Source organism: Spodoptera frugiperda, chromosome 15 (genome assembly GCF_023101765.2).
Source record: "Spodoptera frugiperda isolate SF20-4 chromosome 15, AGI-APGP_CSIRO_Sfru_2.0, whole genome shotgun sequence".
NCBI classification, from domain to species: Eukaryota; Metazoa; Arthropoda; class Insecta; order Lepidoptera; family Noctuidae; genus Spodoptera; species Spodoptera frugiperda.
Window position 1 is genome coordinate 99,137 of NC_064226.1, and position 25,066 is coordinate 124,202.

Below are 25,066 nucleotides of genomic sequence, written 5' to 3' on the forward strand. Positions count from 1 at the left end.
CCCCAGAGTACAAATTGAAGCAGGGTTGGCAAATAGTATTAGACATGATTCGAAAATGGAGGAACTCGTGGATATCACTTAGAAATAGCAAATAAATATCTAATGTCTATTCCTATATGGCTCTGGTTAGCACCAAATTGTAATCTGCATTCCTAGTTTGGAATCGGTATGAGATTACTTACGCTTTAGTGCTTGAAAAAGTACAAAAAGCATTTTTGAGGTTTTTGTACAAAATATGGTTTTACTATTAACCTTTCTATGAGTCATATGTGACTCATTGGACAGTTAAGTTGTTAAAATCCCGTAATCCCGGGATTGAAAAACATGCTCGGGATTGTATTCTCGAGTATCAATTTATAAAAATAGTAATATTATATTTGACATTACGTAAAATGAAACTTACATGTCACTAAAGTCAGTCAGTGAGTGTCAAATATTTTAGGTTATGTTGCGAAGATAGTTGAAAACAATCCACTTTTCTAGTATTGTTGGAAAGATATAAAAACAGAATAATGCTTAGCAATGTTAGAAACGCTCTACGGATTCCCGTAGCAGGTGTGGCGCGATTATTTCAGACATCAGTACCCCGAACTTCGGAAAAGTTTGATCACAAGAGGATACCTCAGGAAGACGAAGGTGTCCAAGGAGAAAAAGTTGTTGATCTAGACTCAGTGCTGAAGACGTGTGTAATTTATCTACTTATTTTAGCAATTCAAAGACTACTTTTTATTTTAAATATACGTAATTGGCTTGTGTTTCAGAAAACAGAACTTATTTCCAACTCTAGATTCTGATAACCAAATATTCGGAGGTATATTGTACAAACAGCTCCCCATCTGCAACATCCGTGTCTCTCATAACAACACCATATTTACGATGACCGATGCTAGTGGCTCTGTGAAGATCATCAGATCGTGTGGTATGGAAGGCTTCAAAAATACCAAGAAGGGAACCAATATTGCTGCTCAAACTACTGCCATTGCTATAGCCACTGTAAGTTTTACTTCATAAGTTTCAAAGGAAAGGTTTTGAAGGGTGTGAATTGTGTGAACAATAAGCCTTATTTTTCCAGTTTCCCCATCAGACAGGAACTGCAAGCATTCATAGGCCACAGTAACCACTTGCCTTCAGGTGGCCTGTGTATCATTTGGCCGTCGTAGTAGTATAAGAAATCGAAAGAAAACTCGGCTCGGCTTTCATATCATTCTTCACACATTCTATCTCTAGAAATTTTTCAGTTAGTCAGTACTTGTATCCTTTCTCATTACATTCTTATTCAAAGTTAGCCATGTTTAATCTGTAACCAGAGTCACTTCCAAACTATGTAACATGGTTTAATTTAGCTTGACCTGTTTGTTTGTTTGGATGTACTTTAGTAATTGCAATTTGTTTCTCTCCCTTCATGACGACACATCCTTTTGATTAAGCCCTTCCAAGCCTATTTATTTATTTATTATAAAAAAGAAATACAGCATTTTATTTATGACAATCTCCCACAAAACCGGTTTAGCGGTTTGACTGTGGTCTGTTGACATGTTAACTTGTTCATTCATACATAAATATATTTTTTTCCAGCATAATGTTTTCATTTGAAATATACATCAATCAACTCATTTATTAGCCTGTTTACATTTATTATGCAGCAGTAGTGGACTGACGGTTCATCACAATAACCTTTACTCTAAATTAGAAATATTATCTTGAATATTACAATTGTTTCAGAAAGCCATAGATAGAGGTTTCAAAACTATCAGAGTAAGAGTGCAAGGATTGGGACCAGGAAGACTGGTAGGAAAACATATCATTCTTCAATAGTCAGATTTGTTTACACAGATATACCTACTCCGAGATTTATTTAGTTTAATCACAACATTACATTATTTACAGGCAGCTGTAAAAGGTTTACAAATGGGTGGCTTGGATATAGTCTCAATCACAGACAACACCCACGTATCATGGAACCCGCCCCGACCAAGAAAAGCCAGGAGATTGTAATTTAATCTAATTAGTAGTAACTAGTTCTACATTCGTCATGTACAAATAAACAAAACTTGTAACTGTATCCTTATTTATTGTTTGTTGTAGTCCTGTTGATGGATTATATTTTAATGTCTTCGGAAGAAATTCACCCGAGTGGCCTTGTGCTAGAAACCATATTTGGCTTGTGTTTGTCTTTTCGACATCCTGTTGTTTGCCCATTGGTTCTGTAATTCTGCTTCATTTGCTTTAGCCTGTGAATTAAACAAAATTATCGAGTTTCATAATGATTCGAGTTTCATATCAATAAAGCACACAAACATACAAATATAGTTGTTTTGCGATCGGATGATGTTTCCGATGACATTATGTGACAGTGTTATAAAATTATGCTGTAATCCATATTACGCTGATTTTATTGAAAATATAAAATAAATTTCAGAAATAAATAACTCGAATTAAAAAATAAATTTAAAAATAATTTTGATTTTATATCAAAATATAGTTTTGCTCTATACCTATTTTACCGTAATAAATATAACTATTAAAATGATGAAATATTGACATTAACCTGCTGTCTGTCGGTATTGAGACACAATAGAAAACGCAGATGTACGCGAGTCACACATTGTGTCTCGCGTACATCTGCGTACCGACGTACAACGGGCGCCTACCACAGACGTTGGTGCATGACTTGAATCGAACCTTGAGTTATTTTAAAGATGTCACAAAACCTTAGAATAATATTAATATACTTATATTATTGAATCGATATTTTTCACATGAGTTAAATATTTAATCACCATAACTGTAGTAAAACTTCAATTCAAATGCCAAATGTCAACGAAAAATCATAAGACCGCAAAACAACCATAAGGTCTATCTAGTATATTCTTGTAAAATGAATTGTTATTGTTAGAATGGATATGTATGCAATAATGTAGACCTGATAAGCCAAGTATGTGATTTGGTGCTTTCTCCTCTGTTGTGTGGTGGGCTCATTTCCTTTCTTCTTGCTAGCAGACACACGCTTGGTAGTGTCGTCCATCAGTCCCTTCATCAACATCTCCCGTGCATTGGCCAACACCTCTGCTTGATTCACATCTACTATCTGAATCTCCTCACGTTTCCGTTTGCCACGGGCACCACACAGTTTCAGGATCTAAAATAAGATTTATTATTTTGAGATTTTTTATGGAACATTTGTAAATTTAATGTTATATTAACATAGAAGAGATTTATTTACTTGTTTCATAGAATAAAAGCCAAAACCATTAACAGGAAGTTCAAAAACTAAAATATGACCACAGAAAAGTTTTCTATAAACTATGGAACATGCTCTACTGAATTTAATATACTGTGTGGTTGATGTTTAGATGACAGCGGTGGCCATGTGCCACATTGTTACAGCACACATCCGGTATGTGTGGAACAGGTGCTGTCCTTTTTGCTTTGCCATGGTTTGATAAGAATGTTGATACTTACAGCTTCTTCATTAAGTTGTACATCATTGTTGGAACCCTCATCTCCATATGCAGCATCATCATAACTAGAACCACCTGCAGCCTGCTCTTCCACACTTTGATCATAGTTTGGTTCCAATATTACATGTTTTATGTCTTCCTCCTTCTTGAAGAAAGATTCAATTCCTTTGGGTTTGTTAGGTTTCTTAGCATTTTGATCAATGTCTAATGGTAGCTCTACATCTTCAGGTAATTCCACAGGTTTGTGTATTGAGAAGAAGTCATTCTGTAGGTCTTCACTGTCACTTTCATCTGAATATTCATTTACAAGAGGTTTGCTATCAACTTTGCATTTCTTAACTGGTGTTGGTAAGGGGGCTTTCTTTACTGGAGTTTCTGGCTTCCTTTTGACTACTTGTGGTATTAATGACACTGTAGTGGACTTCACTCCATTCCTTGGCTGCGGCAGCATACTTAGCAAGCTAGATTTTTTCTGGAAACATAATATTTTAGGACATAAATATGTACTTATCTATAGCAGTGGCATATTGACTTTGTGTAATATGTAACAATGTTTACTTACATCGGCTGGTGCTCTTGGTTTCACAACAACTGGGCTGTCTTTAACATCTTTGAACTGCAAGTACAACAACTATTATTAAATTTTACTCCGGTCCAAATAATGAGCTTATTAGTATTAATGGTGAATGCGTACATCATTCAGTGATGGAACTGTTATCCTGGCCTTAGGTTTCACAGTATTGGTTATTTCTTTCTTGTGTAAGAACTCGTCATCCTCTTCAATGACAGCTGGTTTCAGTTTCGATGGTTGAGGTAAGAAATTAAACAAACTTTGTCCATTCTGTTGAGGCTCTAACTCTTGTTCATCCTCAATTGCAGCAGGCTTCGATACTGCTGGATCTGGAAGTTAAAAAGATTCTGTTGTATAATTTACTTCTAGTCTAAAGTGTGCAATATCCTCCTTAATGTTAATTAAGTGTGGAATCTAAGGTCCAATTTGCAGGTTGTACTAAGTACGAGTAATTGGAAAAGGTTGTTACCGTGCTTGATTGCAGTTTTGTTGTTCAATAGCGCAATTGCAGTATCATTATTGTCTTCCTCCTCATAGTCACTCGAGTCACTGTTTTCATATGCAACTAAAGCCATTTAAATAAAAGATTTTTTTTGAAGTGCAGTAAAAATCGACTTTCCCTTTTACTAATATTGTAAGTATCTAGGAGTTTGGAGTAGACAAAAAGAGATATTTTGCATTCACAAGTTTCAATCACAATAATTATTGACAACTCATGTTATGCTATGGTAAATTGACTTTAACATTGACATGACAAAAAATTTACAACTATTTTTTTCTTTGGCAACAGCAGAAAACAATGACTTTTGTCTATGGATAGACCCCAAAGTTCTGAATGGTACTTGATTGAAATCGGCCGCGGGGTCGCGATCAACTAGGGAGTGGTACGAGAGTTGGCTGCGAGCTTCGACCTACCTGAATAGAGTAGAAAACTAGTTACCGACTTAAATAAAAGGAGGAGGTACCTACTCAGTTCGGATGTTTGTTTTATTTTAATTGTTCACTGATTGCTCCTTCTGGGATTAAAGGCGTGACGTTATAATAAATATTTTTTTTCTAATTAAATATTTAAAAATGTAATTAACAAGTAAGGTAAATAAACAATAATAAAAATTAAAATAAAATAAAAGTTTTCAAAAATAAATTGATAACTAGATGACAAGTAAAGTATACAGATAAAAGAACAATTTCAAAAACATCTTTATTTATATTAGAAAAAATATTCGAAGTGACCGATGAATATTATTATGTCTGCACCTTTGATTCTGCACCTGTTTTCTTTTGTTGTTTCCATAGTTAATTCGAGATTTTTATCTAAAACAAAAAATGTTGAATATCTCAGAAACTTGGCACTTTCGAACCAAGGACCTCATTCTCACCTCTCGAGAGGGATATTTGTCGAATTACACATCTATCCCGACATGTTAATTGACCGAAACAAGTTTGTACTCTGTCAGTGATGAACAGTAATTTCATAAACTGTCAGACATCAGACCGATACGACACTTCATTATTTTGACATCAATGACACTTTGAATTTTTGACTTTACGACAGTTTTTAAAATTTTCCGCAGGTACCGTGCAGCAGGCAGCAGGTAGACTATAACCAGTCGAACTGTGTAACCACTATATTTTATTACTATGTTTTTAGAAAGGGAATAAAATATATCATTAATCGCTTCATAATCTCAAAAGTTCCTGTCTGAACTTTACTATTGTGTTTTATTACTTGAATCAAGACAAATACCAAAATGCCGAAGAAATTCGCTGGTGAAAACAGTAAAGCTGTCGCTGCACGGCAACGAAAGGAAAATGAAAAACAAGAGAAGGAACAAAAGATGAAGAAAATGATGGAAGATGCAGAATGGGAGGATAACGACGAGAAACTTAAGAAGAAACAACAGAAAAAGGTACCACACGTTATTATTGGAAACTGTGGACTGTTAGTGGGCATAGTGAGAATGTTGAAGTTGGACAATATCTACTTCATATTAGTCGTCTTTATTAATATTTATTTATTAGGTGTGTTGTGAGATGAATATGGTAAAAAAAAAATATGTACCTAACCAAAAAGCTAATTTTCATCTTAATTCTTTGTTTTCACCAGGAGGACCAGGAGAAGAAGCGTTTAGAACAGCTACAGAAAAAAGCAGAAGCAAAGGCTTTGCTGGAGAAAGAGATGCAATCAATAAAGGCAGCTCCGAAGGCTGCCCCTCCACCCCCTAAGATCACACGAGCACAGATTGAAAGGATGAAAGAGAAAACTATTAAAGCAGAGCCTGTCAAACCAGTGGTAACACTCATTGAAATTGGTCTGCATATTCTCAGCATATGTTATTTTTATTCTATTGTTCTTGGTTTGTTTATTCCAGCCATCAAAAGTGGTTGTGGAAGAGCCTCCACTTGAGGAGAATCTCAACAGGATCCATCTGGACGGAGAAGTGGCACAGACTGTTGATGAAGCTATTTCTATACTCGGGTATGTCTCTGGAATGTAGGCTTTGATGCAAGAGAATACATAGTTGTTAAAATAATATCAGTAATATTTGTATATCTAATAAGAATGCATGATGAGATGAGGGATAGAACAACATTGACAAGATGTCTCACCTTTTAATTGCAATGGGGTACATAATATTCTGTGCGCACCCACTTTTAATATGCATGTAATATTGATGCCTGGTGAGCCTATTGACACCTCACACCATTACTGAGAACATTTTTAAAACCCTCAATAATGTTTTGCTCTATTTGAGAATAGAAATAAATTGATATGTTTGTCATTGCTGGCTCCAATATGATCAAAGACATGATCATGATCAATGCATTACCACTAGTACGCTTGTTTTCTTTAAATATTGATGTTATTCTAACTAATGGTACTTATAACCATAATTTAAAATGTTTCAGTGAAAAGTCAGATACAGATAGGCATCCGGAAAAACGTCTGAAGGCAGCATACACAGCATTTGAAGAAGCTAATTTACCAATACTGAAGGCTGAGAACCCAACACTGAGACTGTCACAGCTCAAGCAGATGCTGAGGAAGGAATGGCTGAAGTCACCACAGAACCCATTGAACATGAAAGTGTGAAGTGTTCTAACAATTTGAGAAATTAAGAGATCACCTGTTCATTATAAATGCTTAAATAATATTAATTTGATAAATTAATGAACTACGACATTGTATTGCAGGCAGTTCTGTATCAAGTAGATGATTTTTGCAATATTTAATTAACTACTTTCATAATTCAATCTAGGAAATGACACAATTTGTTAATGATTACTAATTTATTTTGAAAATGCAGTCTTACTCAGTAGGACAAATTTTTGTACTAGAATAACAAAGGCATTGTAAATACATAATATAAATTTGTAAATTCATTTTGGTTCATCACTGTATTGGATGGGTATTCCTTTGCGACCTTGTTCAGCCATTTTCACTTCTGTTTCGCCTAGTTTTTGTTCTAGACCCTTCCAGGACCTATCTTGGAGGTTTTGTCCTATATTTTCGAGAGCCCAGGTCTGTTTTTCTTCCAGATCTGTACTGCTTCCTTGATGAGTATCAACTTTAGTCTCTCTTATCTTTCCTGTGATGAGACTTAGATCTGTGGTCTCCTGGATGTGGTGAATATCACAATGGTGGGGTCGCCCTGGCAGCAATTGGTCATAATCCGTAACATGTGTTATGAAATAGGGTTCCCTGTTTGAGTTCAAAGCTACTTCCAGTTCATACGGGTACACAATAGGTTTATAAAAGTCTCTAGCGCTGTACAGATCATTTTCTGGGCATGCAATCATCACGTAGATATCAATCTGTAAACAAGATACAAATTGAAACAATCAACATGCATGTTTTCAATGAAACACTTATTATTCATAAATTCCATGTTATAAAACGAAATGATTTCTTATTTTTAAAAATGGAATAACACGGTTAAAATAAAAACCAAGGACTTACTTCAGGAAAATTAGCCAACTTTGGAACATTGGGCTTTCCCACAGATACAATGTAGCTTTTCTTGCCATTCACTTTACAGAGCTGCTTCATTCTGCTGATAATGTCCTTGGTCTGGTCACCAGCCAGCTTACAAACCAGAATGCCCACGACATTGGCATCCTTGCACTTCTCTACTAAGAATCTTCTACGCTTGAACCAAGCAGTTTCTTCTAAACATTCAATCTTGTTTGTGTTAGGATCCAGCAAATACCATTGTGATGCTGCAGAAATAAAAATGTTTTAGGGAAACTACAGTTCAGTAAACAACTAAACATGGTTTGACACACTGCTATACACACATACAAATCTATTTTTGAAAATAGTAGAGAGTACCTGCAATAGATATGGTGTAGTTGAACAATGTTTGTCCCCGTGTTCCGAGATGTATACAGACGCAGTCCTTCAGCACCTCCACTGCGGAATCTTCACCATCCTTGTTTCTGATTACTCTTCCTAGGAATCTGTTTTGGTTCTCTTCTATTTCAATAAAAGATATGTAACCATGTGGGAAGTATTCAAACCAGTGCTTTGATATTAAATCTGGAAATTAAATTTAGTTTTGTTAGGAATGTAAGAATATAAAACAAACAATGTTTGTCATAAATATATGCAATTGTTGTCCTACAGGATCCTACTAGAGTTAGTATGATTGCATGTTTCATTGTTTGTATAACTAAACAATATGTTTCGCACCTTTGCAATGTTCAAATGCGGCATCATAAAACAAGCATAGTTTGATGTCTGCATTAAATCTGTCTTTCACAACTTTGATGGAAGCTTCCACATCCACACTGTGTTTGGGCAGCACAGTGAACACAGGAATGTTAGTTTTGGAGAAACAACTGTGTCCGTAGTGGACTACCGCATTGCCTTGTACATGCATAGCTGCCACTGAGTCGACACAGCAACTGTAATCAAAGGAATGTTGATTTATACATTTATACATAACAAGAGCTAAAATACACAAGTTAGATCTTTCTGAGTACCTACCCTACAATCATTATCAACCTGTAGCACACAGTACAAATTTTAAAGAATGTTGGTTACAGTGCTCTGCTCTTACCTTGCATAAGATGTGTCTCCAAGAATGTACAAGTCAACCTCGACTTTCTTCTTTATTTCTTCATATATCTTAGTACTCACACTAAGAAGTTCATCGGGAAATTGAAGGCAAACCTGTCCAACGCGCAAATATCAACTAAAGAATGAAATAAGCAAATATTTACATAATGTACGATATGCGAATCCGATGTTTACCAACCTTTAAGAAATTATTTTCAGTTATCCATCGGCATGTTTCATTTATATCAAAACGAGTTATTAAATCATCGAATTCTTTTTCAGACCTGTTCACTTCCAATTTCCGTTCTATGCACAATTTTCCGTCTGTAGTAAAATTGGCCATTGTTACAAAAAATTCAATAAACACCTCGTTCTTACAACAAGTTCACAACACCTCATCTAGACACACGGCAGTGTGTCCGCCAAGTTCGAGCAAAAAACCGACACACCGGCCGTGGGTTATATTACACGAACCATTTCGGGCCAAGTTCGACCCACCTATAACTCAAAATCTATTTTATCTACGCATATGAAATTTCTAGTATCTGTTTAGATCTACTTACTTATCTAAAATACAAAATTTCATTAATGTACCTACTGTAGGTCTTGAGATATTGACGTCAGAAAATCGCTATTTTTACTATACACTCACTGACTGACTCACTCATCAAAAACCTAGACCACTTCCAATGGTCGTATTGACTTGAAATTTGGCATGGAGGTAGGTCTTTAGGTCAAGGTAAAGGAAAAAATCTGAAAATGGCCAAGTGTGAGTCGGTTTTAAAAATAATGAAGGTCTAAATTCATACCCCTAAGGAACTAAAACAAAAAAATTATCTATATCTTCCAATGGTCGTACCGACCTAAAATTCGTTACGAAGGTTTGTATTTAGTCAAAGTAAAGTAAAATAAGAAAAAAAGAAAATAAACCTTACAAAAATAAATGAAATCCCACCCAAAACATAAATGTGAAAGGCTGCCAAGTTCGATAATATTGGAATGCTTCGCCTATAAAAGAAGTGAGATCTAAATAAGTACCAACTTCCATACACAGACCTCAGTTAAAAATGATATAACTTGGCAAGTTTTAATAGAAAATTATATACTTGACTCATTGCGTTTAGTAGGTTTATAACAAAGTGTGTGAAAACTTGCCAACTTGTTATATCATTTTTAACTGAGGTCTGTGTATGGAAGTTGGTACTTATTTAGATCTCACTTCTTTTATAGGCGAAGCATTCCAATATTATCGAACTTGGCAGCCTTTCACATTTATGTTTTGGGTGGGATTACATTGAAAGAAACCGAAATGACATTTATTTTGCCAATTTGTAACTGTCACTGTCACTAAGACGCAGAAACGTCCCATTACACTTATAAAAATATATAGTTTGTAATGAATACAAACTAGGATATAGGTACAAAACATTCTAAAAAATTGTGAATATCAGTTTTTTTTTTTAATTTTCTTATAAAAAAAAGACAACAAATAATTTATTGCTAATAACGGTAAAACGCGGTAAATAGGGACAGAAGCACAGACAGAAGAGAGGTGAATAGGTACCTACAGGGAATTTCTGCATAGTATTTCTTCATCCTTCTGTCCCTATTCACCCCGTTTTACCGTTATTGTTACATGTTATTTCTTTTTTATGTTGTGGGTTTGGCCTCTATCGAGGATGGGGACGTAGAATTCAGCATCCTTGCGCTATCTCACCGTGGTAATTTGTAATAGGTACATATTTGATTTTATCATGAAAATAGCAGAAATATATAACAAATGTTTTTATTAATTCATTTATTATTCTACAAGTGTAAATAAAAAAGAAGTTGATGAAAAATCACAGTAAACTTTAATATCCTTCATCACTGACTGTGATGCTGTAGCCAGGATAGGCTTTCTTGATTAATTTAGCCGCTATGTCATGGTCTGCCTTGCCATAGCCTTGGGAATAGCCATAAATATGTATCTTTTTATTTTCAGGATCATGAGATATTCTACCTCCTCCAAGAGGTTCACAGTCTAAGGGTTGTAGTCTATCTTGAACCTGCAATAATTTACAATAAGTTATGACAAATAAATATGATATTCGAAAGAATATTATAAACAACTAGTTTTTTTCCAAATCTTTGGATAAGGTTAAAGGCTTCCCCACACAGGCACATTATTATCAGTGAATAATATTGCATGTGTTATTGCGATCGTGCATCCTGTTTCCTTTCTCACAGCCGTGGTTTAATCGTCCGATATTTCTTATGAGAGAGCACATTATTATAGCAGGTGTGTGTATGGTTGTTTGCGTCCTGATACAATACATTCTAGAACTCATATCACACAACAGAGAAACGCAAGGTTCTAAAACTTGCGGCATTATTATCGACAGATTATAACGAGCCTGTATACGGCAACCTTAGTTGATCTAACCTAGGCAATGTACCCCCGACTACAATTGTCTATGTGATATTTCAAGATTGGTTGATTAAATAAATCATAAAGAGGTAACAAACAAACAATAAACTTATTTTTAAATAAATAATATTAGTTGAGATTAACATCTTGTCTGTTAGAATGTGAGACACAATAGAAAACACATCATCTCACATAGATCTGCGTTCCAGTAATCTGTTTAGTTGCCATGATCATCCCACTGCAGGGTGAATGCCATTTTACCATACTTTCCCTGCTCTCTGTGCAGTCATAGGTGCTTACAAACACATCTTCACATGCACATGCTATCACACCCACATCCAGAACAACAACCCGCGACACATAGAAGGTACGGGCCGGGTCATTGCATCAACGAAGCAGTTGAATCTCATGCAGGTGCAGTACTCATCTTATTTTTTCATGGTAAAATTGCAGCAATAACTCTGCTTCATAGATGTGTATTTAGTGTGTTGACATACTTCTTACCTCATCATAAATATCGGAATGGTAATTGCATCGCTTATAGCCACGAACAATAACCACAGGTTCCACATTAACTTTTGTTTTATCATATACATTTAACAATATGTATTTGAATACTCCAGTGGGATCTATGTCCACTTTAGGTAAACCTTCTAATGCTGTTGACATTTTTTTAAGACAACCGCGGCTTGAAACTGAAAAATTATATCAATTTTTTATTACAATAATGGTTTAGGTTATTTGTGAGCGCTCACATACAGAATTGTGAGTTTTAATTTACCACTTTGAATAATCTTTAAATTGGCTGATGACAACAAATTCCTGGGGATAGATCTGATAAGCATTAGATTGAAATTATTTCATCAATTCTAATTCTAAATGTGTAGTGTAAAAATGAATACCTATTTTTTAATTTTTTTGACAACTGACACTGATTAAAAGACAATGATGCCAGCGAGAAATGTTGTACTGCTGTGCCGTGGTTTTGTAGGCAAGCAGGAAAAACAGTTTTTTTAAGAAGCGTTTTTGTTTGATCAGATTTGAGATGCGTACTCGAGAACAATAGAATAATTTGAGCGTTTTTGCCTGTGTGAAACATTTACAAAGTCGCATTACAGGTCATAGAGAACCATGGTCATGGTGCCCCTCTATTTATCTAGTCTGTAGTAAGTAGAGTAGAGTCTTACTCTATACTTATTATACTCTTACTCTTTGGTAGTCTTTATAGTCTATGGTTAATGTTTAATGTTTTGGGCTGGTTTCGTGTAAAAATAAATATAAAATAATACATAGTAAAATTAATATTGATTACATTGAGATCCATTATGTGTGCTGCGGTTGCAAAAATGGATTCAAACTTGACTAGTAAGTACTGTTTATTACAATTTTTCTACCCAAATACCATTCCAAAAATAAAACACTCCAAGGTTATAATAGTAACACGGATCCATCCAGACGAGTAAAATTACCACGAAAGTCCTATTTGTGCTATTTTTTCAGCACAGTTTATTCTACCTGTTAAATATTGGTTAACAATAATACTATGGTGACTAAACAATTAGATGAAACAATAATATTATAATAAATACTTCGAAATCGTTTACCAATTTTCGTGATTTTCTTAGTCATGAGCTACACTTTTGCCTACGTATATAGTGTTTTGGTAATGAATATAATACAACTCTTACTCCATAAGACTTTCCACTTCATTTTTAAACCATAGCATGAATAATAATCGCATTTGTTTGCAAAGATTCTCATTGCATATTGGAACAGGTATGTGGGTGAACTTCTTTACGGCGGCTGGTATTCCGTCCGACGTGTCTGCAACATACGCGCTCACGTTCACGGAGAACCGCATCCAGAGCGACATGCTCCTGGACCTTAACAAGGAGTACCTGCGAGACATGGGGATTTCTAGAATGGGAGACGTTATCGCCATATTGAGGTTGGTGCGCAATGCTCATGTTGATTTTCCTTTCTGTATGCGAGGCTAGTAGTATAAAATTAAATAATTAATCTATGCATTTGTAAAGGATTGTTGTGAAGTATCTCAACAAAGCTCTAATGATAGGTAGTAACTAATATCTCTCTTGACCTCTTCCTAACTGACTTCCCATCTTAAAATCAGGTTGTAAAAAATATAAAGTCTCCCTTGTTATTTTGTCGTTGCAGGCATGCCAAACAAGTACATGAGAACACGGCCCGGGACCGTGTCCTCAGCTCGGCAGTGCCCACCAAAGTACCTGTTGCTGCTGTAACCGGGCGAGCTACTGTGTCCTCACAACCTTCCTCACGTTCGTACATATTCAACTGTTTAATGTGCATTGACTTGCTCTTGCCTGGCTACTATTTAATTGGTATATTTTATACCTTAACTGAATCATATCTCAAGGAATATTACCAATATACTAGAAGAGAAGGCTTCAGAGAGAGCCAATTGGATGTAGATGATATAGACAAAATGAAATCTTATGTGGGACCACATAGAAAAAACTTAAAGTAATAGTAGTCTGTGGCCTAACAGAAATGTTAAAAATGGACAAGAAAAAAATTAAAAATTAAAAATGGTCAAGTAAAGGGTGGGAACCCCTGCTCTAATAGAAGACAGAACAGGAGTGAAAATGTTCACTTTAAAATTTATGTCTGTTTAGATTTGTTTGTCTAGTATTTGTAATTGATAGACCCCAACTTATATACAAGTAGTTCATTTAAAGTATTGTGTTTGCTTGTTTAAATGTAATTATTTGGTTATACAGCGGCCAGCCGCATATTGGAGCACTACACGCGCAACCCACAAGTGCAGGACTCTCCTAGCCCCACTTCTCAACTTAAAAGAAAAGCTCTGGATGTTGGGTAAGACTATTTTATCAATGAAAATCGTTGGAATTTGTTAACGCCTTTAATGAAACTTTTACCTTTTACCTTTATTGAAACTTTAATGAAACTATAATTATTGTATGTATTTTTTGCCTAACAGGAATGACGACATCTATTTGAAAAAGTCGCGGCTGATACGTTTTGCTCCCACGCAGCAAACAGGAGTTAAAGAAGGTAGGTAGAAAGAAGTATTTATTAAAATCTCGAATAATAACTTTCCAGCAACATCTAAAGAAAAAAATATTTATGTTTACGTAAATGTTGGGGAGATAACAGCAGCGACGCGGTGAACGTCGCGCACCTGTGTTAACTCAGCTACTGAGTATTTAACATAAATAAGAGTCATTAAAAATAAATAATTATAGTCTAGTATATTTGGGACTTTATTAAGTCAAATGTCACTTTATCTTTCCAGGTTCGTCTAAAACCGTGTTCGCTCGACTAGGGAACTCCGAGTCGGGGAAGGTATCGCCCGTCACAACTAAAGCATCGGTAAAGCCAATTTATGCTCGTCTTGGATCAAAAGCCGACAAAGAAGAGGACGACCAAGCTATACCGATCGAGAAGGATGCCCTCAAATATGCAGGCATACTCAAGAATACAGTGGATGTCTCTAAGAAGGTTTTCACAGTCACTACATCAAAGAATAACGTTAGAAAAATAGCGGTCGGCACTATGCGGGCTGACGAGGCTCCAGTTAGTGTAAAAACCAAACTGGCAAAACCCAAGTCAGTCAAGTTTTCCAACCAAATTCAGTATAAAGAAATAGACTCAGTTCAGCTCAATCAGAAGGCACAGACACAGAAAGCAGTGCAGACTCCTGTGCCGAAGTTCACACCAGTGTTCAATAAACCTGAGAGGAGACTGTCCATGCCACCCGTAGCCAACAATGGCATTAAAGCTAGGCTAGGTCAGAAGAACACAAACAACTTGACAATAACTAGGAATGTTTTCAACAGACTGGGTGTTTGATTTAGAAGACTTTAATGTGACTGTCTGACATACATACGGTGCGAGTGCAGTACATGCATAGTGACGCCATTAATATTTCGCCGTGAAGTGCACTAGACGGTCGTAATGTGATTGTTGTTTAATTGTTGTACAGACAATTTATTACTTTTATAATCGTGTTGTGTTTGTGTGAACTCAGTTGTGCGTTGACGCTTGACCTATATAATAATAAGTTAGCCCACACAATATTGCTGTGTATTTATATTTCTAATATCATTATCTCACGCATTTACTATTGTAAACCTTGATATAACTCATTTATGATTCTGACTGTAGGTAAGTTTTGTGAACTTTCATTATTTAAATAAAACTAGTTACACAATCAACGACTAAATATCACACGCCTGGCGAGTGAAGAGTATGGCCTTCCTATGAATGAAGTTAGTTATCATAATTGATGATTAAAGATATATATAGTACATAATTACATAGTAGTAAGAGAAGTAGGCACGATACTGGGCAAACTAAGAAACTTTTGCAAAGAAATAACAATTTTAACATAAAGATTAGTCAAAACAACATTGGATACAAAGATCAGGGAATGTTGGGTAACATGTCCAGCTGGGTTCGAAGGACATGTATCAATGATATATATCTGATATATATCCAAAGACTTTTTGTGATATTATTATTTATAATTTTTGCGTGATCTTGTAGAAGATTTCATATTTTAGATTCGTTTGTATGATTTTAAGTACTTAGGTACTTAAAGAAATAAAAATTGTCCAGTAATTGGTTGTTTAATCAAAACCAAAAAAAGTAACCGAAATAATCCTAGTTATAAAAATCATCATGATGTTCATACAAATGGATTTATATCAAACTTGATATATTTCGGATATATGTCATAAATACATATTGGATATTTTCGAAGCCTGATGTCAAGTCATCAATCTTTGTACCTACAAGAGTCTCTTGTACACATTTCGTTTCTGTAAGCAACATAACTTTTGTATATACAAATTCCTTGTTAACTATTACTATAAGATGTATATTTTTCTACTACATGGACAATTTCAATATTGCGATATCATGGTGCTAAACTTTAAGACATGTTTTTGTTGACGAATGAGTGTAAAATGTGTTTGACAAGAATATCTTTTTCATGACAGTTTGACATTTAATTATTCTCGGTACACAGTGAACAAAACGTAGGATTAGACTGTAATATATAGAATAGGTTTCGTGAATCATTTAACTTGTATAATAACTATTGCTAGATATGCTTTTATTTGAAAAATACTAGCGTCACGTTGCGACTGAGTAGGCGATTAACGACCGAAATTAATAACTGATCTTATTCCAACTTGTGTGGATCAAAGTTTTTAATAGAAGCTCCATCCAATTAATTAAATGTCAAAGTCGATTTTAATTGAAAGACTCTGGATTAAGCTCGGGTATTATTTCGGTATACTTAAAGACATTGCCGTTGCACCCGTGACGTTAGGTACTTGTAGGGTTCTCCGGTTGTATGGCAAACGAATAATCCAAACATAATGCGTCCATGCGGAGCACGCGCGGCGCGCCTGCAAGCTGAGGAACATGGACAGTACAATGTAAGTACATGCGGAGGGCGCGCCGCGCGGGGCGACACACAGGTACGACACGCTGAGCGATTAGCCACAGCCACAGCCATCCTGAACTCACACAATTCGCGCGAGACTTCGGTAAGAACTTGACCAATGTGGCAGATGTGCACTCCCGCAAGTTCACGGGTAGTTGCGGTGTCACGCAACTTGCAGCGTGACGCGTGATAATCGCCGTTGTAGATCTTTTCTCGAATAGTTCACGTGAATATGGCATAATGTTTTAATTAATAATAATTTAATACATTTAATATTTTCTGTGTACCTAGGTATGTAAATATAAAATTAAATGATTTATTTAAAATTTAAAAAGTTTTTATTTGACGATAACCATAACACAACATTTTGTCCAAAAGCACAGATGGACGTGTAAGATCTATACAACATACTGACTTCTACCAGCGGCTGCGCCAGCTCTCCGAAGACCCCATGTGTTATTCCAGACCTCACCTAATCTATCTGTCCGTAGATTTTGCGTGAAAGAATAACAAACATACCTACATGTACATGATAAATCCATCTAATGAATCCAGTATTATGAGAATATTATAGGATAGATATTTTTTATGGAATAGTGAGGCAAACGAGCAGGCGGGTCACCTGATGGTAAGCGATCAGCGCTGCCTATGGACACCCCCAACACCAGAGGAGTCACAGGTGCGTTGCCAGCCTTTTGACAAGGAGTACGCTCTTTTCTTGAAGGGTTGAAGGTCGTATAGGTTTATCGTAAGGATGGCATTTACGCAATCGTGAAACTTTGATCGTCGCCTTCGAACCAGTTGTCTGTAGGTACAGTACACAGAGTACATTATACATAGTGTACAGTACACAGAGTACATTATACATAGTGTACAGTACATTATACATAGGTACTGTACAGCACACTCAACGCTCATAAAGAAGCAGCACCGTAGAATCGTAGTTTACTTTGTGGAGGTTTGCAACACTGAAAGATTTGAAGCGAATCGGGTATTAAACTAATAAACTAGGTAGTTGGCGAAAGAAAATTAGCCGTTTACGTTCAACGGGCCTTTGCTATTTTACCAAGTTCATTTCAACACGATTCCTTCGTCAGTTTGTTAAAAGATCGTAATCTGAATCTGCTACATTCAGATTGGTCAAAAATTGGTCGAATAATGAGTTACAACTATCTAGACACACGGCAGTGTGTCCGCCAAGTTCGAGCAAAAAAACCGACACACCGGCCGTGGGTCATATTACACGAACCATTTCGGGCCAAGTTCGACCCACCTATAACTCAAAATCTATTTTATCTACGCATATGAAATTTCTAGTATCTATCGAGATCTACTTACTTATCTAAAATACAAAATTTCATTAATGTACCTATTGTAGATCTTGAGATATTGACGTCAGAAAATCGCTATTTTTACTATACACTCACTGACTGACTCACTCACTCATCAAAAACCTAGACCACTTCCAATAGTCGTATTGACTTGAAATTTGGCATGGAGGTAGGTCTTTAGGTCAAGGTAAAGGAAAAAATCTGAAAATGGCCAAGTGTGAGTCGGTTTTAAAAATAATGAAGGTGTAAATTCATACCCCTAAGGAACTAAAACAAAAAAATTATCTATATCTTCCAATGGTCGTAGCGACCTAAAATTCGTTACGAAGGTTTGTATTTAGTCAAAGTAAAGTAAAATAAGAAAAAAAAATAAACCTTACAAAAATAAATGAAATCCCACCCAAAACATAAATGTGAAAGGATGCCAAGTTCGATAATATTGGAATGCTTCGCTTATAAAAGAAGTGAGATCTAAATAAGTATAATTTAATCTAAATAAGTAAATAATTTCACACACTTTGTTATAAACCTACTAAACGCAATGAGTCAAGTATATAATTTTCTATTAAAACTTGCCAAGTTATATCATTTTTAACTGAGGTCTGTGTATGGAACTTGGTACTTATTTAGATCTCACTTCTTTTATAAGCGAAGCATTCCAATATTATCGAACTTGGCATCCTTTCACATTTATGTTTTGGGTGGGATAATATTTAATGAATTAATTTATTATTTACTACCTTCTGTCGGCGACTTCGCCCGCGTGTGGGATAAGCAGTAGCCTCTATAGGTGTGTTATCCCAGACCATTCCATCCCTGTTCCTTTGGTCCCGAACCCTTCGATCGTTTTGACGCGGTTGAGTTACAATAATACACACAAACACGAAATTACAAACATTCGTATTTTATAACATAAATAGGACTTCATAACTTCTTTATTTTTAATACCCGTCTGTCTAAAAGAGAACTCCAATTTAAAATTTTGTTAAACTTCTTTAATTATGAAATAAAAGACAGTGGACAAATTACACAGCACCAGCTCCGCCACGGCTGGCACTACTTCTGTGTACGGAAGGAATCACACACCACACAGTCATGGTTCACTGCGCCAAAGCTCATTCAATTCTGTCCTGAGGCCGAGGTACTCCATTTACTAACATGTTTTTATTAGGGTGGGCTGTAAGATTTTCTTTACGTTCGTTACTGTATGAGCAGCCCATCGTCAGCTACACGTCCTCCACTAATTGGACGACTTCTGTCGTCTGGAGGCTATCGCAGCCATGGTTTGTTGTGCCAAAGCGCAACATTAGGCACATTCTGCCCTCTCAAACTCACTCACGCGGCGACTCTAAACAAATGAAAAGTTTGAACTCGCCGCAGTCTGCCTTGAGCATGCGTGGTGATTGATTACCTACAATGCTCATTCCTTCTCCTGGCGACGGAGTAGCAGCAGCGTCATCATTAAGAATTGAGACAAAACTGGAATATACCTGCCTGACTGCCTGCCTGCCGGCTTGTACTATTTGTCTTTTCCCTTTGTAATAATTGCATTTTCATTTTTTAACGGTTAACTAATCATAATAATATCTTCTCGCATTAAGCAGTGAATTACAGCCACGAGAGCAGTATGGGGCGACTGAAACTACTTGTAGGCAATGATTAGGTCCTGGCAGGAGATCTGGAGAGACTTAAATAGCATATTGTTGTAGTAACAAGTACCGACTAGGTAGGTACCTGTAAAGGTGGCGATGACTGTTTCAACTCAGAACAGAACTAATACTTCGGTTTCAAATGTAGTTTGTGAGGTTTTACCGCTCACAGTAGTCGCCACACTCCACGTATCAGTTGACTTTGCATCCGATATAAGCTCACGCATGACCGATGACCACTGGTGACTGGTGCCGGTGATACGTGAACTTTCACTGGGTTTCCAGTGTCTAGGCTAGGCTTCCCAACGCGCTGACCGTGACTATGTACCTAAGTACCGAAGAAAGCTAGTGGGTTAGGAAAGTAAACGCAATGTGACGTTGCTCTCATCGATACACGAGAAAATAGATTAATTGCGTCATTACCGCAAATTACCGCAAATAAATACCTAATAATTGATTTGGATAACAACCGAACATAATTTTCCCATTTACTTAGTGGATGTCTATCCTTGATCCGTTGTGACATTCCGTTGCGGTGGTGTTGCTCAAATAGCTGACAATGAGTCCGCCGGCTCCCTTGTTTGTAACAACTAGGTACGTACTAGTAAGTCGCATGTCTCCGTCCATCGAACGAGAGGTATTACAACAAGTCTACCACAGCCACAGTTGACGTAACCGGGCGGCTCCCAAATCTATTGTTGACGTTCGTGTAACGTTACCTTATAATTATGTTACGTATCCGGACACAGGAAGTAGTTTGTTTATTTTCCGTTTTTGATTAAATAGTAAACGAATAATAACAAATTTATTTTATTGGACACTATCAAGTGTTTAAATGATATAACGGGTGTCCGTGTCTAAGACGGAGGAAAATAGAGTGGCATTAGCAAAAAGACGATCGTTGTTGGTTGGTTGCGCTTGCGCACGTTACGATAAAAGCGTGCGGAGGGAGCCGCGCCGCTGCAGTGCCGCTCCCACTGTCTCGACACAACGTCGCCCAACATGGGGAGAAAGGTAAACTCTTTTACTTCATTCTACTAGAATAATCTAATACAGATAATCAATAATATTAATGTTCATAATGAGTTAATCAAAATATTCAATATTTATTTCTCTTTGTTCACAGACGATATTAGCGGCTGTGTGTTGGCTGACTTTAAGTCAAGTCCTGTGTGATAAAAACAGTCAAAGTGTCGCAGACAATGTAAGTGCAGAAAGTGCTCCTCGCCTGTACGGCAACGTCCCGGTGGGAGTGTACGCCAGCGCCGCCCCGTACGCGGCCTACTCGTTCCACCTGCCGCAGTTTGTCGCCGCGCCCAAGACAGCGGCCTCACAAGTTGCCGCAGTCAAACAGAAGCCAGTGAATCAAAACATAAACACTTACTTGATGGACTCATACGGGAACAGATACTTCGAAACTCCCCAGCAACTACCATACAAGTCTGCATTCTCGCAACAATACGTGTCGCTCCAACCCACACTGCCAGAACATTTGGCGCAACCGTTAGTTGCGGCTTCCCCCAACTTCCAGTTCCAACAATCGGGCCCGCAAGTGTTCTTTGGTGCGCCGATCAGAGTTTCGTCGCTGCAAACCCCGACGCCGACACCTCTCAATCAATTCCCGAGTTTCGGTCGCTTAGTGTATGCCGATAAAGTGCAAAGTTTAGCGCCATCTTCAATATCTCATAACTACGGTTTTAAAATTCCAACAGCCCAACAACAATCAAGCAATAACAAGGCTGTTTTCTCCAATACAGAATCACATGAGCAACATGGTAACTTAAAAGATGAACCAAAATTCCAACGACAGCAACAAATACCTCAAATAATTGTTGGTAAACCTAAGTCAGAGAATAAACAGGCAACTTCACCTGCTACTGCAAGTGAAACCAAGTTCCAGCGCATTCACGAAATACCCAAAGAAGTTAGAGGTCATACGCAATTCCAACGCCTACAAGAACACCCTGGTGCTGCCAAGGAACATACCTCTGAAGGTGCGCAAGAGAGCTCCACACACCAGGGAGGAAACCCCCACAGCCACAACGCTCAAATTCAATCTGCGCCCACAAAGCAGGCAACGTTCACGTATGTAAACGATATCAATGGCAAGAAGTCTGTGGTAAAAGTGCAAAGTGAACCAATTCCTTTACTAGATTTAACTCTTCTTGAGCCGTTAACTTTCAAGAATCCTCTCGTCCCACAAGTACAACATTTCTTACCTAGAATTAACCAAGCCACTTATACAAAATTGCCTCAAGCAAACTTGGATGGCGTTAAAAATTATCAAAAAGAATTTATGATTCAAAAGACAATGTCATATGATAGTAGGAATGCAAATGAAAAGCCACAGAAAAACGTAAAGAAAGAAAAGAAACCAACCAACAAACACAACAAGAAGAATAACGCACCGAAGAAAACGCACCACGAGACGCTGGACGAAGCTCCAGAAATAGTTTATGAAATTAATGGTCCTGGCCACAAGGAGACTATTATAGAAAAGGCGATAAGCTACAACAAGGAGACACAGCCTGAACCTGTACATTATAGTTATGGTTCTAAAACTGAAAACGAACCAGTAACATATAGTTACTCACGCTCGTCTAAAGATCCGGGTCAGCTGAAACAAGTTCGGTACTACGGCAACGGTCAAGGTCCGTCACAGCTCATTTATAATTTTAAGCCAGAGGAACTGCATGAGGAAGAGCATGTCCACAAAAACGTCCCTAATAGCGAATCGAATAGTCACGAAGATTCTGCTCAGCAATCTGAAGACTATAAAGATCATCCTAAATCGTCTGAGGAATATGATGAAGTACCACATAAGGAACAAAATCACTACCGTAGGCCAAGCCAGCCAAGTAATGATGAGCCACAGGAGCATCGATCGAATGCTGACTCCTCCCATTACAACAACGGCCCAATACAACAGAAGGAACATTATAATGTCGACCCCGTAGTACAGGAATATGAAGAAGATATTCGTCTGCTCGCTAATGCCCAAATAAAGGTGGATCCCACACAGCACGTCCCTCACGCGGACTCTGAACATCACGCACGCGCTCCTCAGCAAGAGCAAGAGTCTGAGGCTCCGCATCAACACCATCACTCCTCGCCGCAGAAACAGTCGCATCACCATTATTCCTCACCCCAGTCTGAATCCCAAAATGCTCCATCACCTCACAACAACGGAGAGTTAAACCACCATCACCTACCTTCCCCGCAGAAACAACCACATTCATCGCCACCACCGCAGTCCCACATCCATTTCTCAAGCCCGCAACACGAATCACATAACGCACCAGCGGCTCATATCCATGAGAAATCTAAACGCATTATAATTCATGATGAGACTCCGGATGGACGACACATGCACCAAGAACAGATGAAGGCAGAAGTATTTGACCGAGAAGAAAATAATGAAGAAGACTTTGAGAAAGCTTACAAGAATGCTGCTTTTGGTTTTCCCGCTTACAGCAAAGAAGCATTAGAAGCGGAAGAAAAAGACATCTTCGATCCGGAAAGTTACGGAGTGCCGCCCGACCACGTCGAGTACAACATTGAAAATACGCCATTCCAACAATACCAGGAAGAAGGCGACGAGTTCCCGAAAGAGGCTCGTGCCAGGTACAAGGACTCCAGGGACAAAATGAAGGAAGGTTATTACACCGATTATTCAATTAGCAAGCCCGAGAGTTTACTCGACCGCTATCAGAACAAGTTAGGCTATTACAAGTTGTACAAGCAACAGAAGCCCGATTATTACGTAGCCGATGGAGACGACGACGACAAAAAGAAACAGAAACAGAAATTCGCGCAATACTCGGTGGCGCCTACGTTCGGCTATAATTCCAAGAATGAAGAAAAAGCTAAATCATATTACGGCCACCAAAAGCCTAAACAACAGTTGTATGAATACGATTACTCCGAGGGCAAGCCGCGAGATAACTCGGCCTTCGCATCCCGGCCCTACCAGAGGTACCGGACCAAGACTAACTTCGTGGAGCCGCAGTTCCAGTACGGGTTCGAGCCGATATCTATACCGAAGCTGCTCGACAGCGAGCTGGCCGCGATGGCCAGCGTGCATAGGCCTGAAAGTGAAAAGCCGGGCATGAGGAAGAAAGTTTACAAAGAAAACTGGTACATTAAGAAAACTAGCACAGCAGGTGGGGTGCCAGCTAGCTGATAAGACTTATTTATTATGTTGTTTACGTTAAGTGTAATAGTAAATTAATAAATTGTCAAAATATTTAAATGTAATTTTTATTTGATTCATAGAAATTAGCTGTGACCCGAATAACAAAATGGTATCTAACAAAACCTTAATCTATTTCTTTAATATTACGTAATTAAACTTTCGCTATCTGCCAATATATTACGTGACGGCAGCTATTTTTTGCAACAAATCTTAGAGTTCATCGGTAAACAAAAAGACAATTTTGTTCTCTAGGCTATAGACTCAGTCACCGTGGCAATCGCAAAAACTCTGATTTTGATTAATGATTACGCATGCTGGATAGATCTGTAGGACATCGAGAGCCTTGCCTGGCAAATTCATGAAGTTACTCCTCGTAAAACAAGTAGCTCTACTATCATAAAACAAATTGATGACTATAAATGAATGCATTCCTGAGTCTCAGTTCCTTCCGTATCCGGTAGTTACCATGTGTTCCGATCCTGCATTGATTTCCTCGATCGGAACCAACGCGGCAATGATCACGCGATCTATGATCATAGCCTACACACGCGAGAACAAGTGCAAGTGCAATGTATTCTGACGTCATTTTAATAGGTTTATGTGAGTTTCCATCAGCTCTAAATTATTTTACCCGGTTTAATATAATGAAGGTCGTTTTAGTAGAATATTTTCGCTGAAAATTAAAAAAAGAAACATTTCGAAAACATTAAACAAAAAAGTGATACAGCAGTACCTTGGAGTATCTGTTGAGCAACTCTCGATTATACGCTGACAAGTTGCAGACGGTTACTTGTGAAGAAATAGACAAAAAGATTGCTTTGCTCACAAACAGTGAGTGGTTTTACAAATGAAACCAATCGGTTTTCCAATAAATCTATTTTCTAATGCTTGTTAAATGGCTGTATCGATCTAGAACTCTGGTATTCTTGTTA

The 25,066-nt window shown here is 37.4% G+C and overlaps 7 protein-coding genes across 8 annotated transcripts; 4 read left to right on the forward strand and 3 right to left on the reverse strand.

Annotated features, from left to right (window-relative positions):
• The first annotated feature begins 409 nt into the window (after positions 1–409).
• Positions 410–2,062, forward strand: LOC118281806 (28S ribosomal protein S11, mitochondrial). Its single transcript, XM_035602536.2, has 4 exons — positions 410–682; positions 762–993; positions 1,723–1,788; positions 1,888–2,062. The coding sequence occupies exons 1-4, from the start codon at positions 513–515 to the stop codon at positions 1,993–1,995; spliced, it is 576 nt and encodes a 191-aa protein (XP_035458429.1). The 5' UTR covers positions 410–512; the 3' UTR covers positions 1,996–2,062.
• On the reverse strand, positions 1,821–4,774 carry LOC118281804 (proline-rich protein PRCC). Its single transcript, XM_035602533.2, has 6 exons — positions 4,502–4,774; positions 4,156–4,361; positions 4,024–4,077; positions 3,463–3,933; positions 2,924–3,139; positions 1,821–2,231 (listed from the first exon to the last, which is right to left on the reverse strand). Exons 1-6 carry the CDS (start codon positions 4,605–4,607, stop codon positions 2,145–2,147), a joined length of 1,140 nt encoding a protein of 379 aa, XP_035458426.1. The 5' UTR covers positions 4,608–4,774; the 3' UTR covers positions 1,821–2,144.
• An 815-nt stretch (positions 4,775–5,589) lies between these two features.
• Positions 5,590–7,416, forward strand: LOC118270843 (coiled-coil domain-containing protein 124). The gene is made up of 4 exons (XM_035586629.2): positions 5,590–5,942; positions 6,140–6,325; positions 6,405–6,511; positions 6,943–7,416. The coding sequence occupies exons 1-4, from the start codon at positions 5,784–5,786 to the stop codon at positions 7,124–7,126; spliced, it is 636 nt and encodes a 211-aa protein (XP_035442522.1). The 5' UTR covers positions 5,590–5,783; the 3' UTR covers positions 7,127–7,416.
• On the reverse strand, positions 7,305–9,446 carry LOC118270826 (2-(3-amino-3-carboxypropyl)histidine synthase subunit 2). The gene is made up of 6 exons (XM_035586613.2): positions 9,294–9,446; positions 9,096–9,208; positions 8,726–8,940; positions 8,366–8,572; positions 7,994–8,253; positions 7,305–7,848 (listed from the first exon to the last, which is right to left on the reverse strand). The coding sequence occupies exons 1-6, from the start codon at positions 9,435–9,437 to the stop codon at positions 7,414–7,416; spliced, it is 1,374 nt and encodes a 457-aa protein (XP_035442506.2). The 5' UTR covers positions 9,438–9,446; the 3' UTR covers positions 7,305–7,413.
• Positions 9,447–10,864: 1,418 nt separating this feature from the next.
• Positions 10,865–12,569, reverse strand: LOC118270851 (14 kDa phosphohistidine phosphatase). Of its 2 annotated transcripts, none has more exons than XM_035586643.2 (3): positions 12,407–12,569; positions 12,009–12,199; positions 10,865–11,142 (listed from the first exon to the last, which is right to left on the reverse strand). In XM_035586643.2, exons 2-3 carry the CDS (start codon positions 12,171–12,173, stop codon positions 10,948–10,950), a joined length of 360 nt encoding a protein of 119 aa, XP_035442536.1. In that variant the 5' UTR covers positions 12,174–12,199; positions 12,407–12,569; the 3' UTR covers positions 10,865–10,947. The 2 variants fall into 2 exon arrangements, with proteins under 2 accessions (XP_035442536.1, XP_035442530.2); XM_035586637.2 differs by having other exon boundaries at positions 12,286–12,506.
• A 134-nt stretch (positions 12,570–12,703) lies between these two features.
• Positions 12,704–17,293, forward strand: LOC118281814 (uncharacterized protein C19orf47). The gene is made up of 6 exons (XM_035602544.2): positions 12,704–12,869; positions 13,281–13,452; positions 13,680–13,801; positions 14,264–14,360; positions 14,485–14,558; positions 14,800–17,293. The coding sequence occupies exons 1-6, from the start codon at positions 12,830–12,832 to the stop codon at positions 15,354–15,356; spliced, it is 1,062 nt and encodes a 353-aa protein (XP_035458437.2). The 5' UTR covers positions 12,704–12,829; the 3' UTR covers positions 15,357–17,293.
• A 2,892-nt stretch (positions 17,294–20,185) lies between these two features.
• Positions 20,186–24,191, forward strand: LOC118270885 (uncharacterized). The gene is made up of 2 exons (XM_035586664.2): positions 20,186–20,953; positions 21,066–24,191. The coding sequence occupies exons 1-2, from the start codon at positions 20,942–20,944 to the stop codon at positions 24,120–24,122; spliced, it is 3,069 nt and encodes a 1,022-aa protein (XP_035442557.2). The 5' UTR covers positions 20,186–20,941; the 3' UTR covers positions 24,123–24,191.
• Positions 24,192–25,066: the final 875 nt, after the last annotated feature.

Bases quoted from the DNA above. Each gene is read 5' to 3' on its own strand.
- LOC118270843 (XM_035586629.2), top strand. From the start codon at position 5,784: ATGCCGAAGAAATTCGCTGGTGAAAACAGTAAAGCTGTCGCTGCACGG. The intron at 6,326-6,404 runs GTAACACTCATT...TGTTTATTCCAG, and splicing joins CAGAGCCTGTCAAACCAGTG to CCATCAAAAGTGGTTGTGGA. The intron at 6,512-6,942 runs GTATGTCTCTGG...AAAATGTTTCAG, and splicing joins GAAGCTATTTCTATACTCGG to TGAAAAGTCAGATACAGATA.
- LOC118281804 (XM_035602533.2), bottom strand. From the start codon at position 4,607: ATGGCTTTAGTTGCATATGAAAACAGTGACTCGAGTGACTATGAGGAG. The intron at 4,362-4,501 runs GTAACAACCTTT...TTTAACTTCCAG, and splicing joins CAAAACTGCAATCAAGCACG to ATCCAGCAGTATCGAAGCCT. The intron at 3,934-4,023 runs GTAAGTAAACAT...TTATGTTTCCAG, and splicing joins AACCAAGAGCACCAGCCGAT to AAAAAATCTAGCTTGCTAAG.
- LOC118281814 (XM_035602544.2), top strand. From the start codon at position 12,830: ATGTGTGCTGCGGTTGCAAAAATGGATTCAAACTTGACTA. The intron at 12,870-13,280 runs GTAAGTACTGTT...ATATTGGAACAG, and splicing joins AATGGATTCAAACTTGACTA to GTATGTGGGTGAACTTCTTT. The intron at 13,453-13,679 runs GTTGGTGCGCAA...TTGTCGTTGCAG, and splicing joins GACGTTATCGCCATATTGAG to GCATGCCAAACAAGTACATG.
- LOC118270851 (XM_035586637.2), bottom strand. From the start codon at position 12,349: ATGCTTATCAGATCTATCCCCAGGAATTTGTTGTCATCAGCCAATTTA. The intron at 12,200-12,285 runs GTAAATTAAAAC...ATAATTTTTCAG, and splicing joins TTTAAAGATTATTCAAAGTG to TTTCAAGCCGCGGTTGTCTT. The intron at 11,143-12,008 runs GTAAGAAGTATG...AAATTATTGCAG, and splicing joins ATTCCGATATTTATGATGAG to GTTCAAGATAGACTACAACC.
- LOC118270826 (XM_035586613.2), bottom strand. From the start codon at position 9,437: ATGGCCAATTTTACTACAGACGGAAAATTGTGCATAGAACGGAAATTG. The intron at 8,941-9,095 runs GTAAGAGCAGAG...CTTTGATTACAG, and splicing joins GGAGACACATCTTATGCAAG to TTGCTGTGTCGACTCAGTGG. The intron at 7,849-7,993 runs GTAAGTCCTTGG...TCTTGTTTACAG, and splicing joins AGTTGGCTAATTTTCCTGAA to ATTGATATCTACGTGATGAT.
- LOC118281806 (XM_035602536.2), top strand. From the start codon at position 513: ATGCTTAGCAATGTTAGAAACGCTCTACGGATTCCCGTAGCAGGTGTG. The intron at 994-1,722 runs GTAAGTTTTACT...CAATTGTTTCAG, and splicing joins CTGCCATTGCTATAGCCACT to AAAGCCATAGATAGAGGTTT. The intron at 1,789-1,887 runs GTAGGAAAACAT...CATTATTTACAG, and splicing joins GATTGGGACCAGGAAGACTG to GCAGCTGTAAAAGGTTTACA.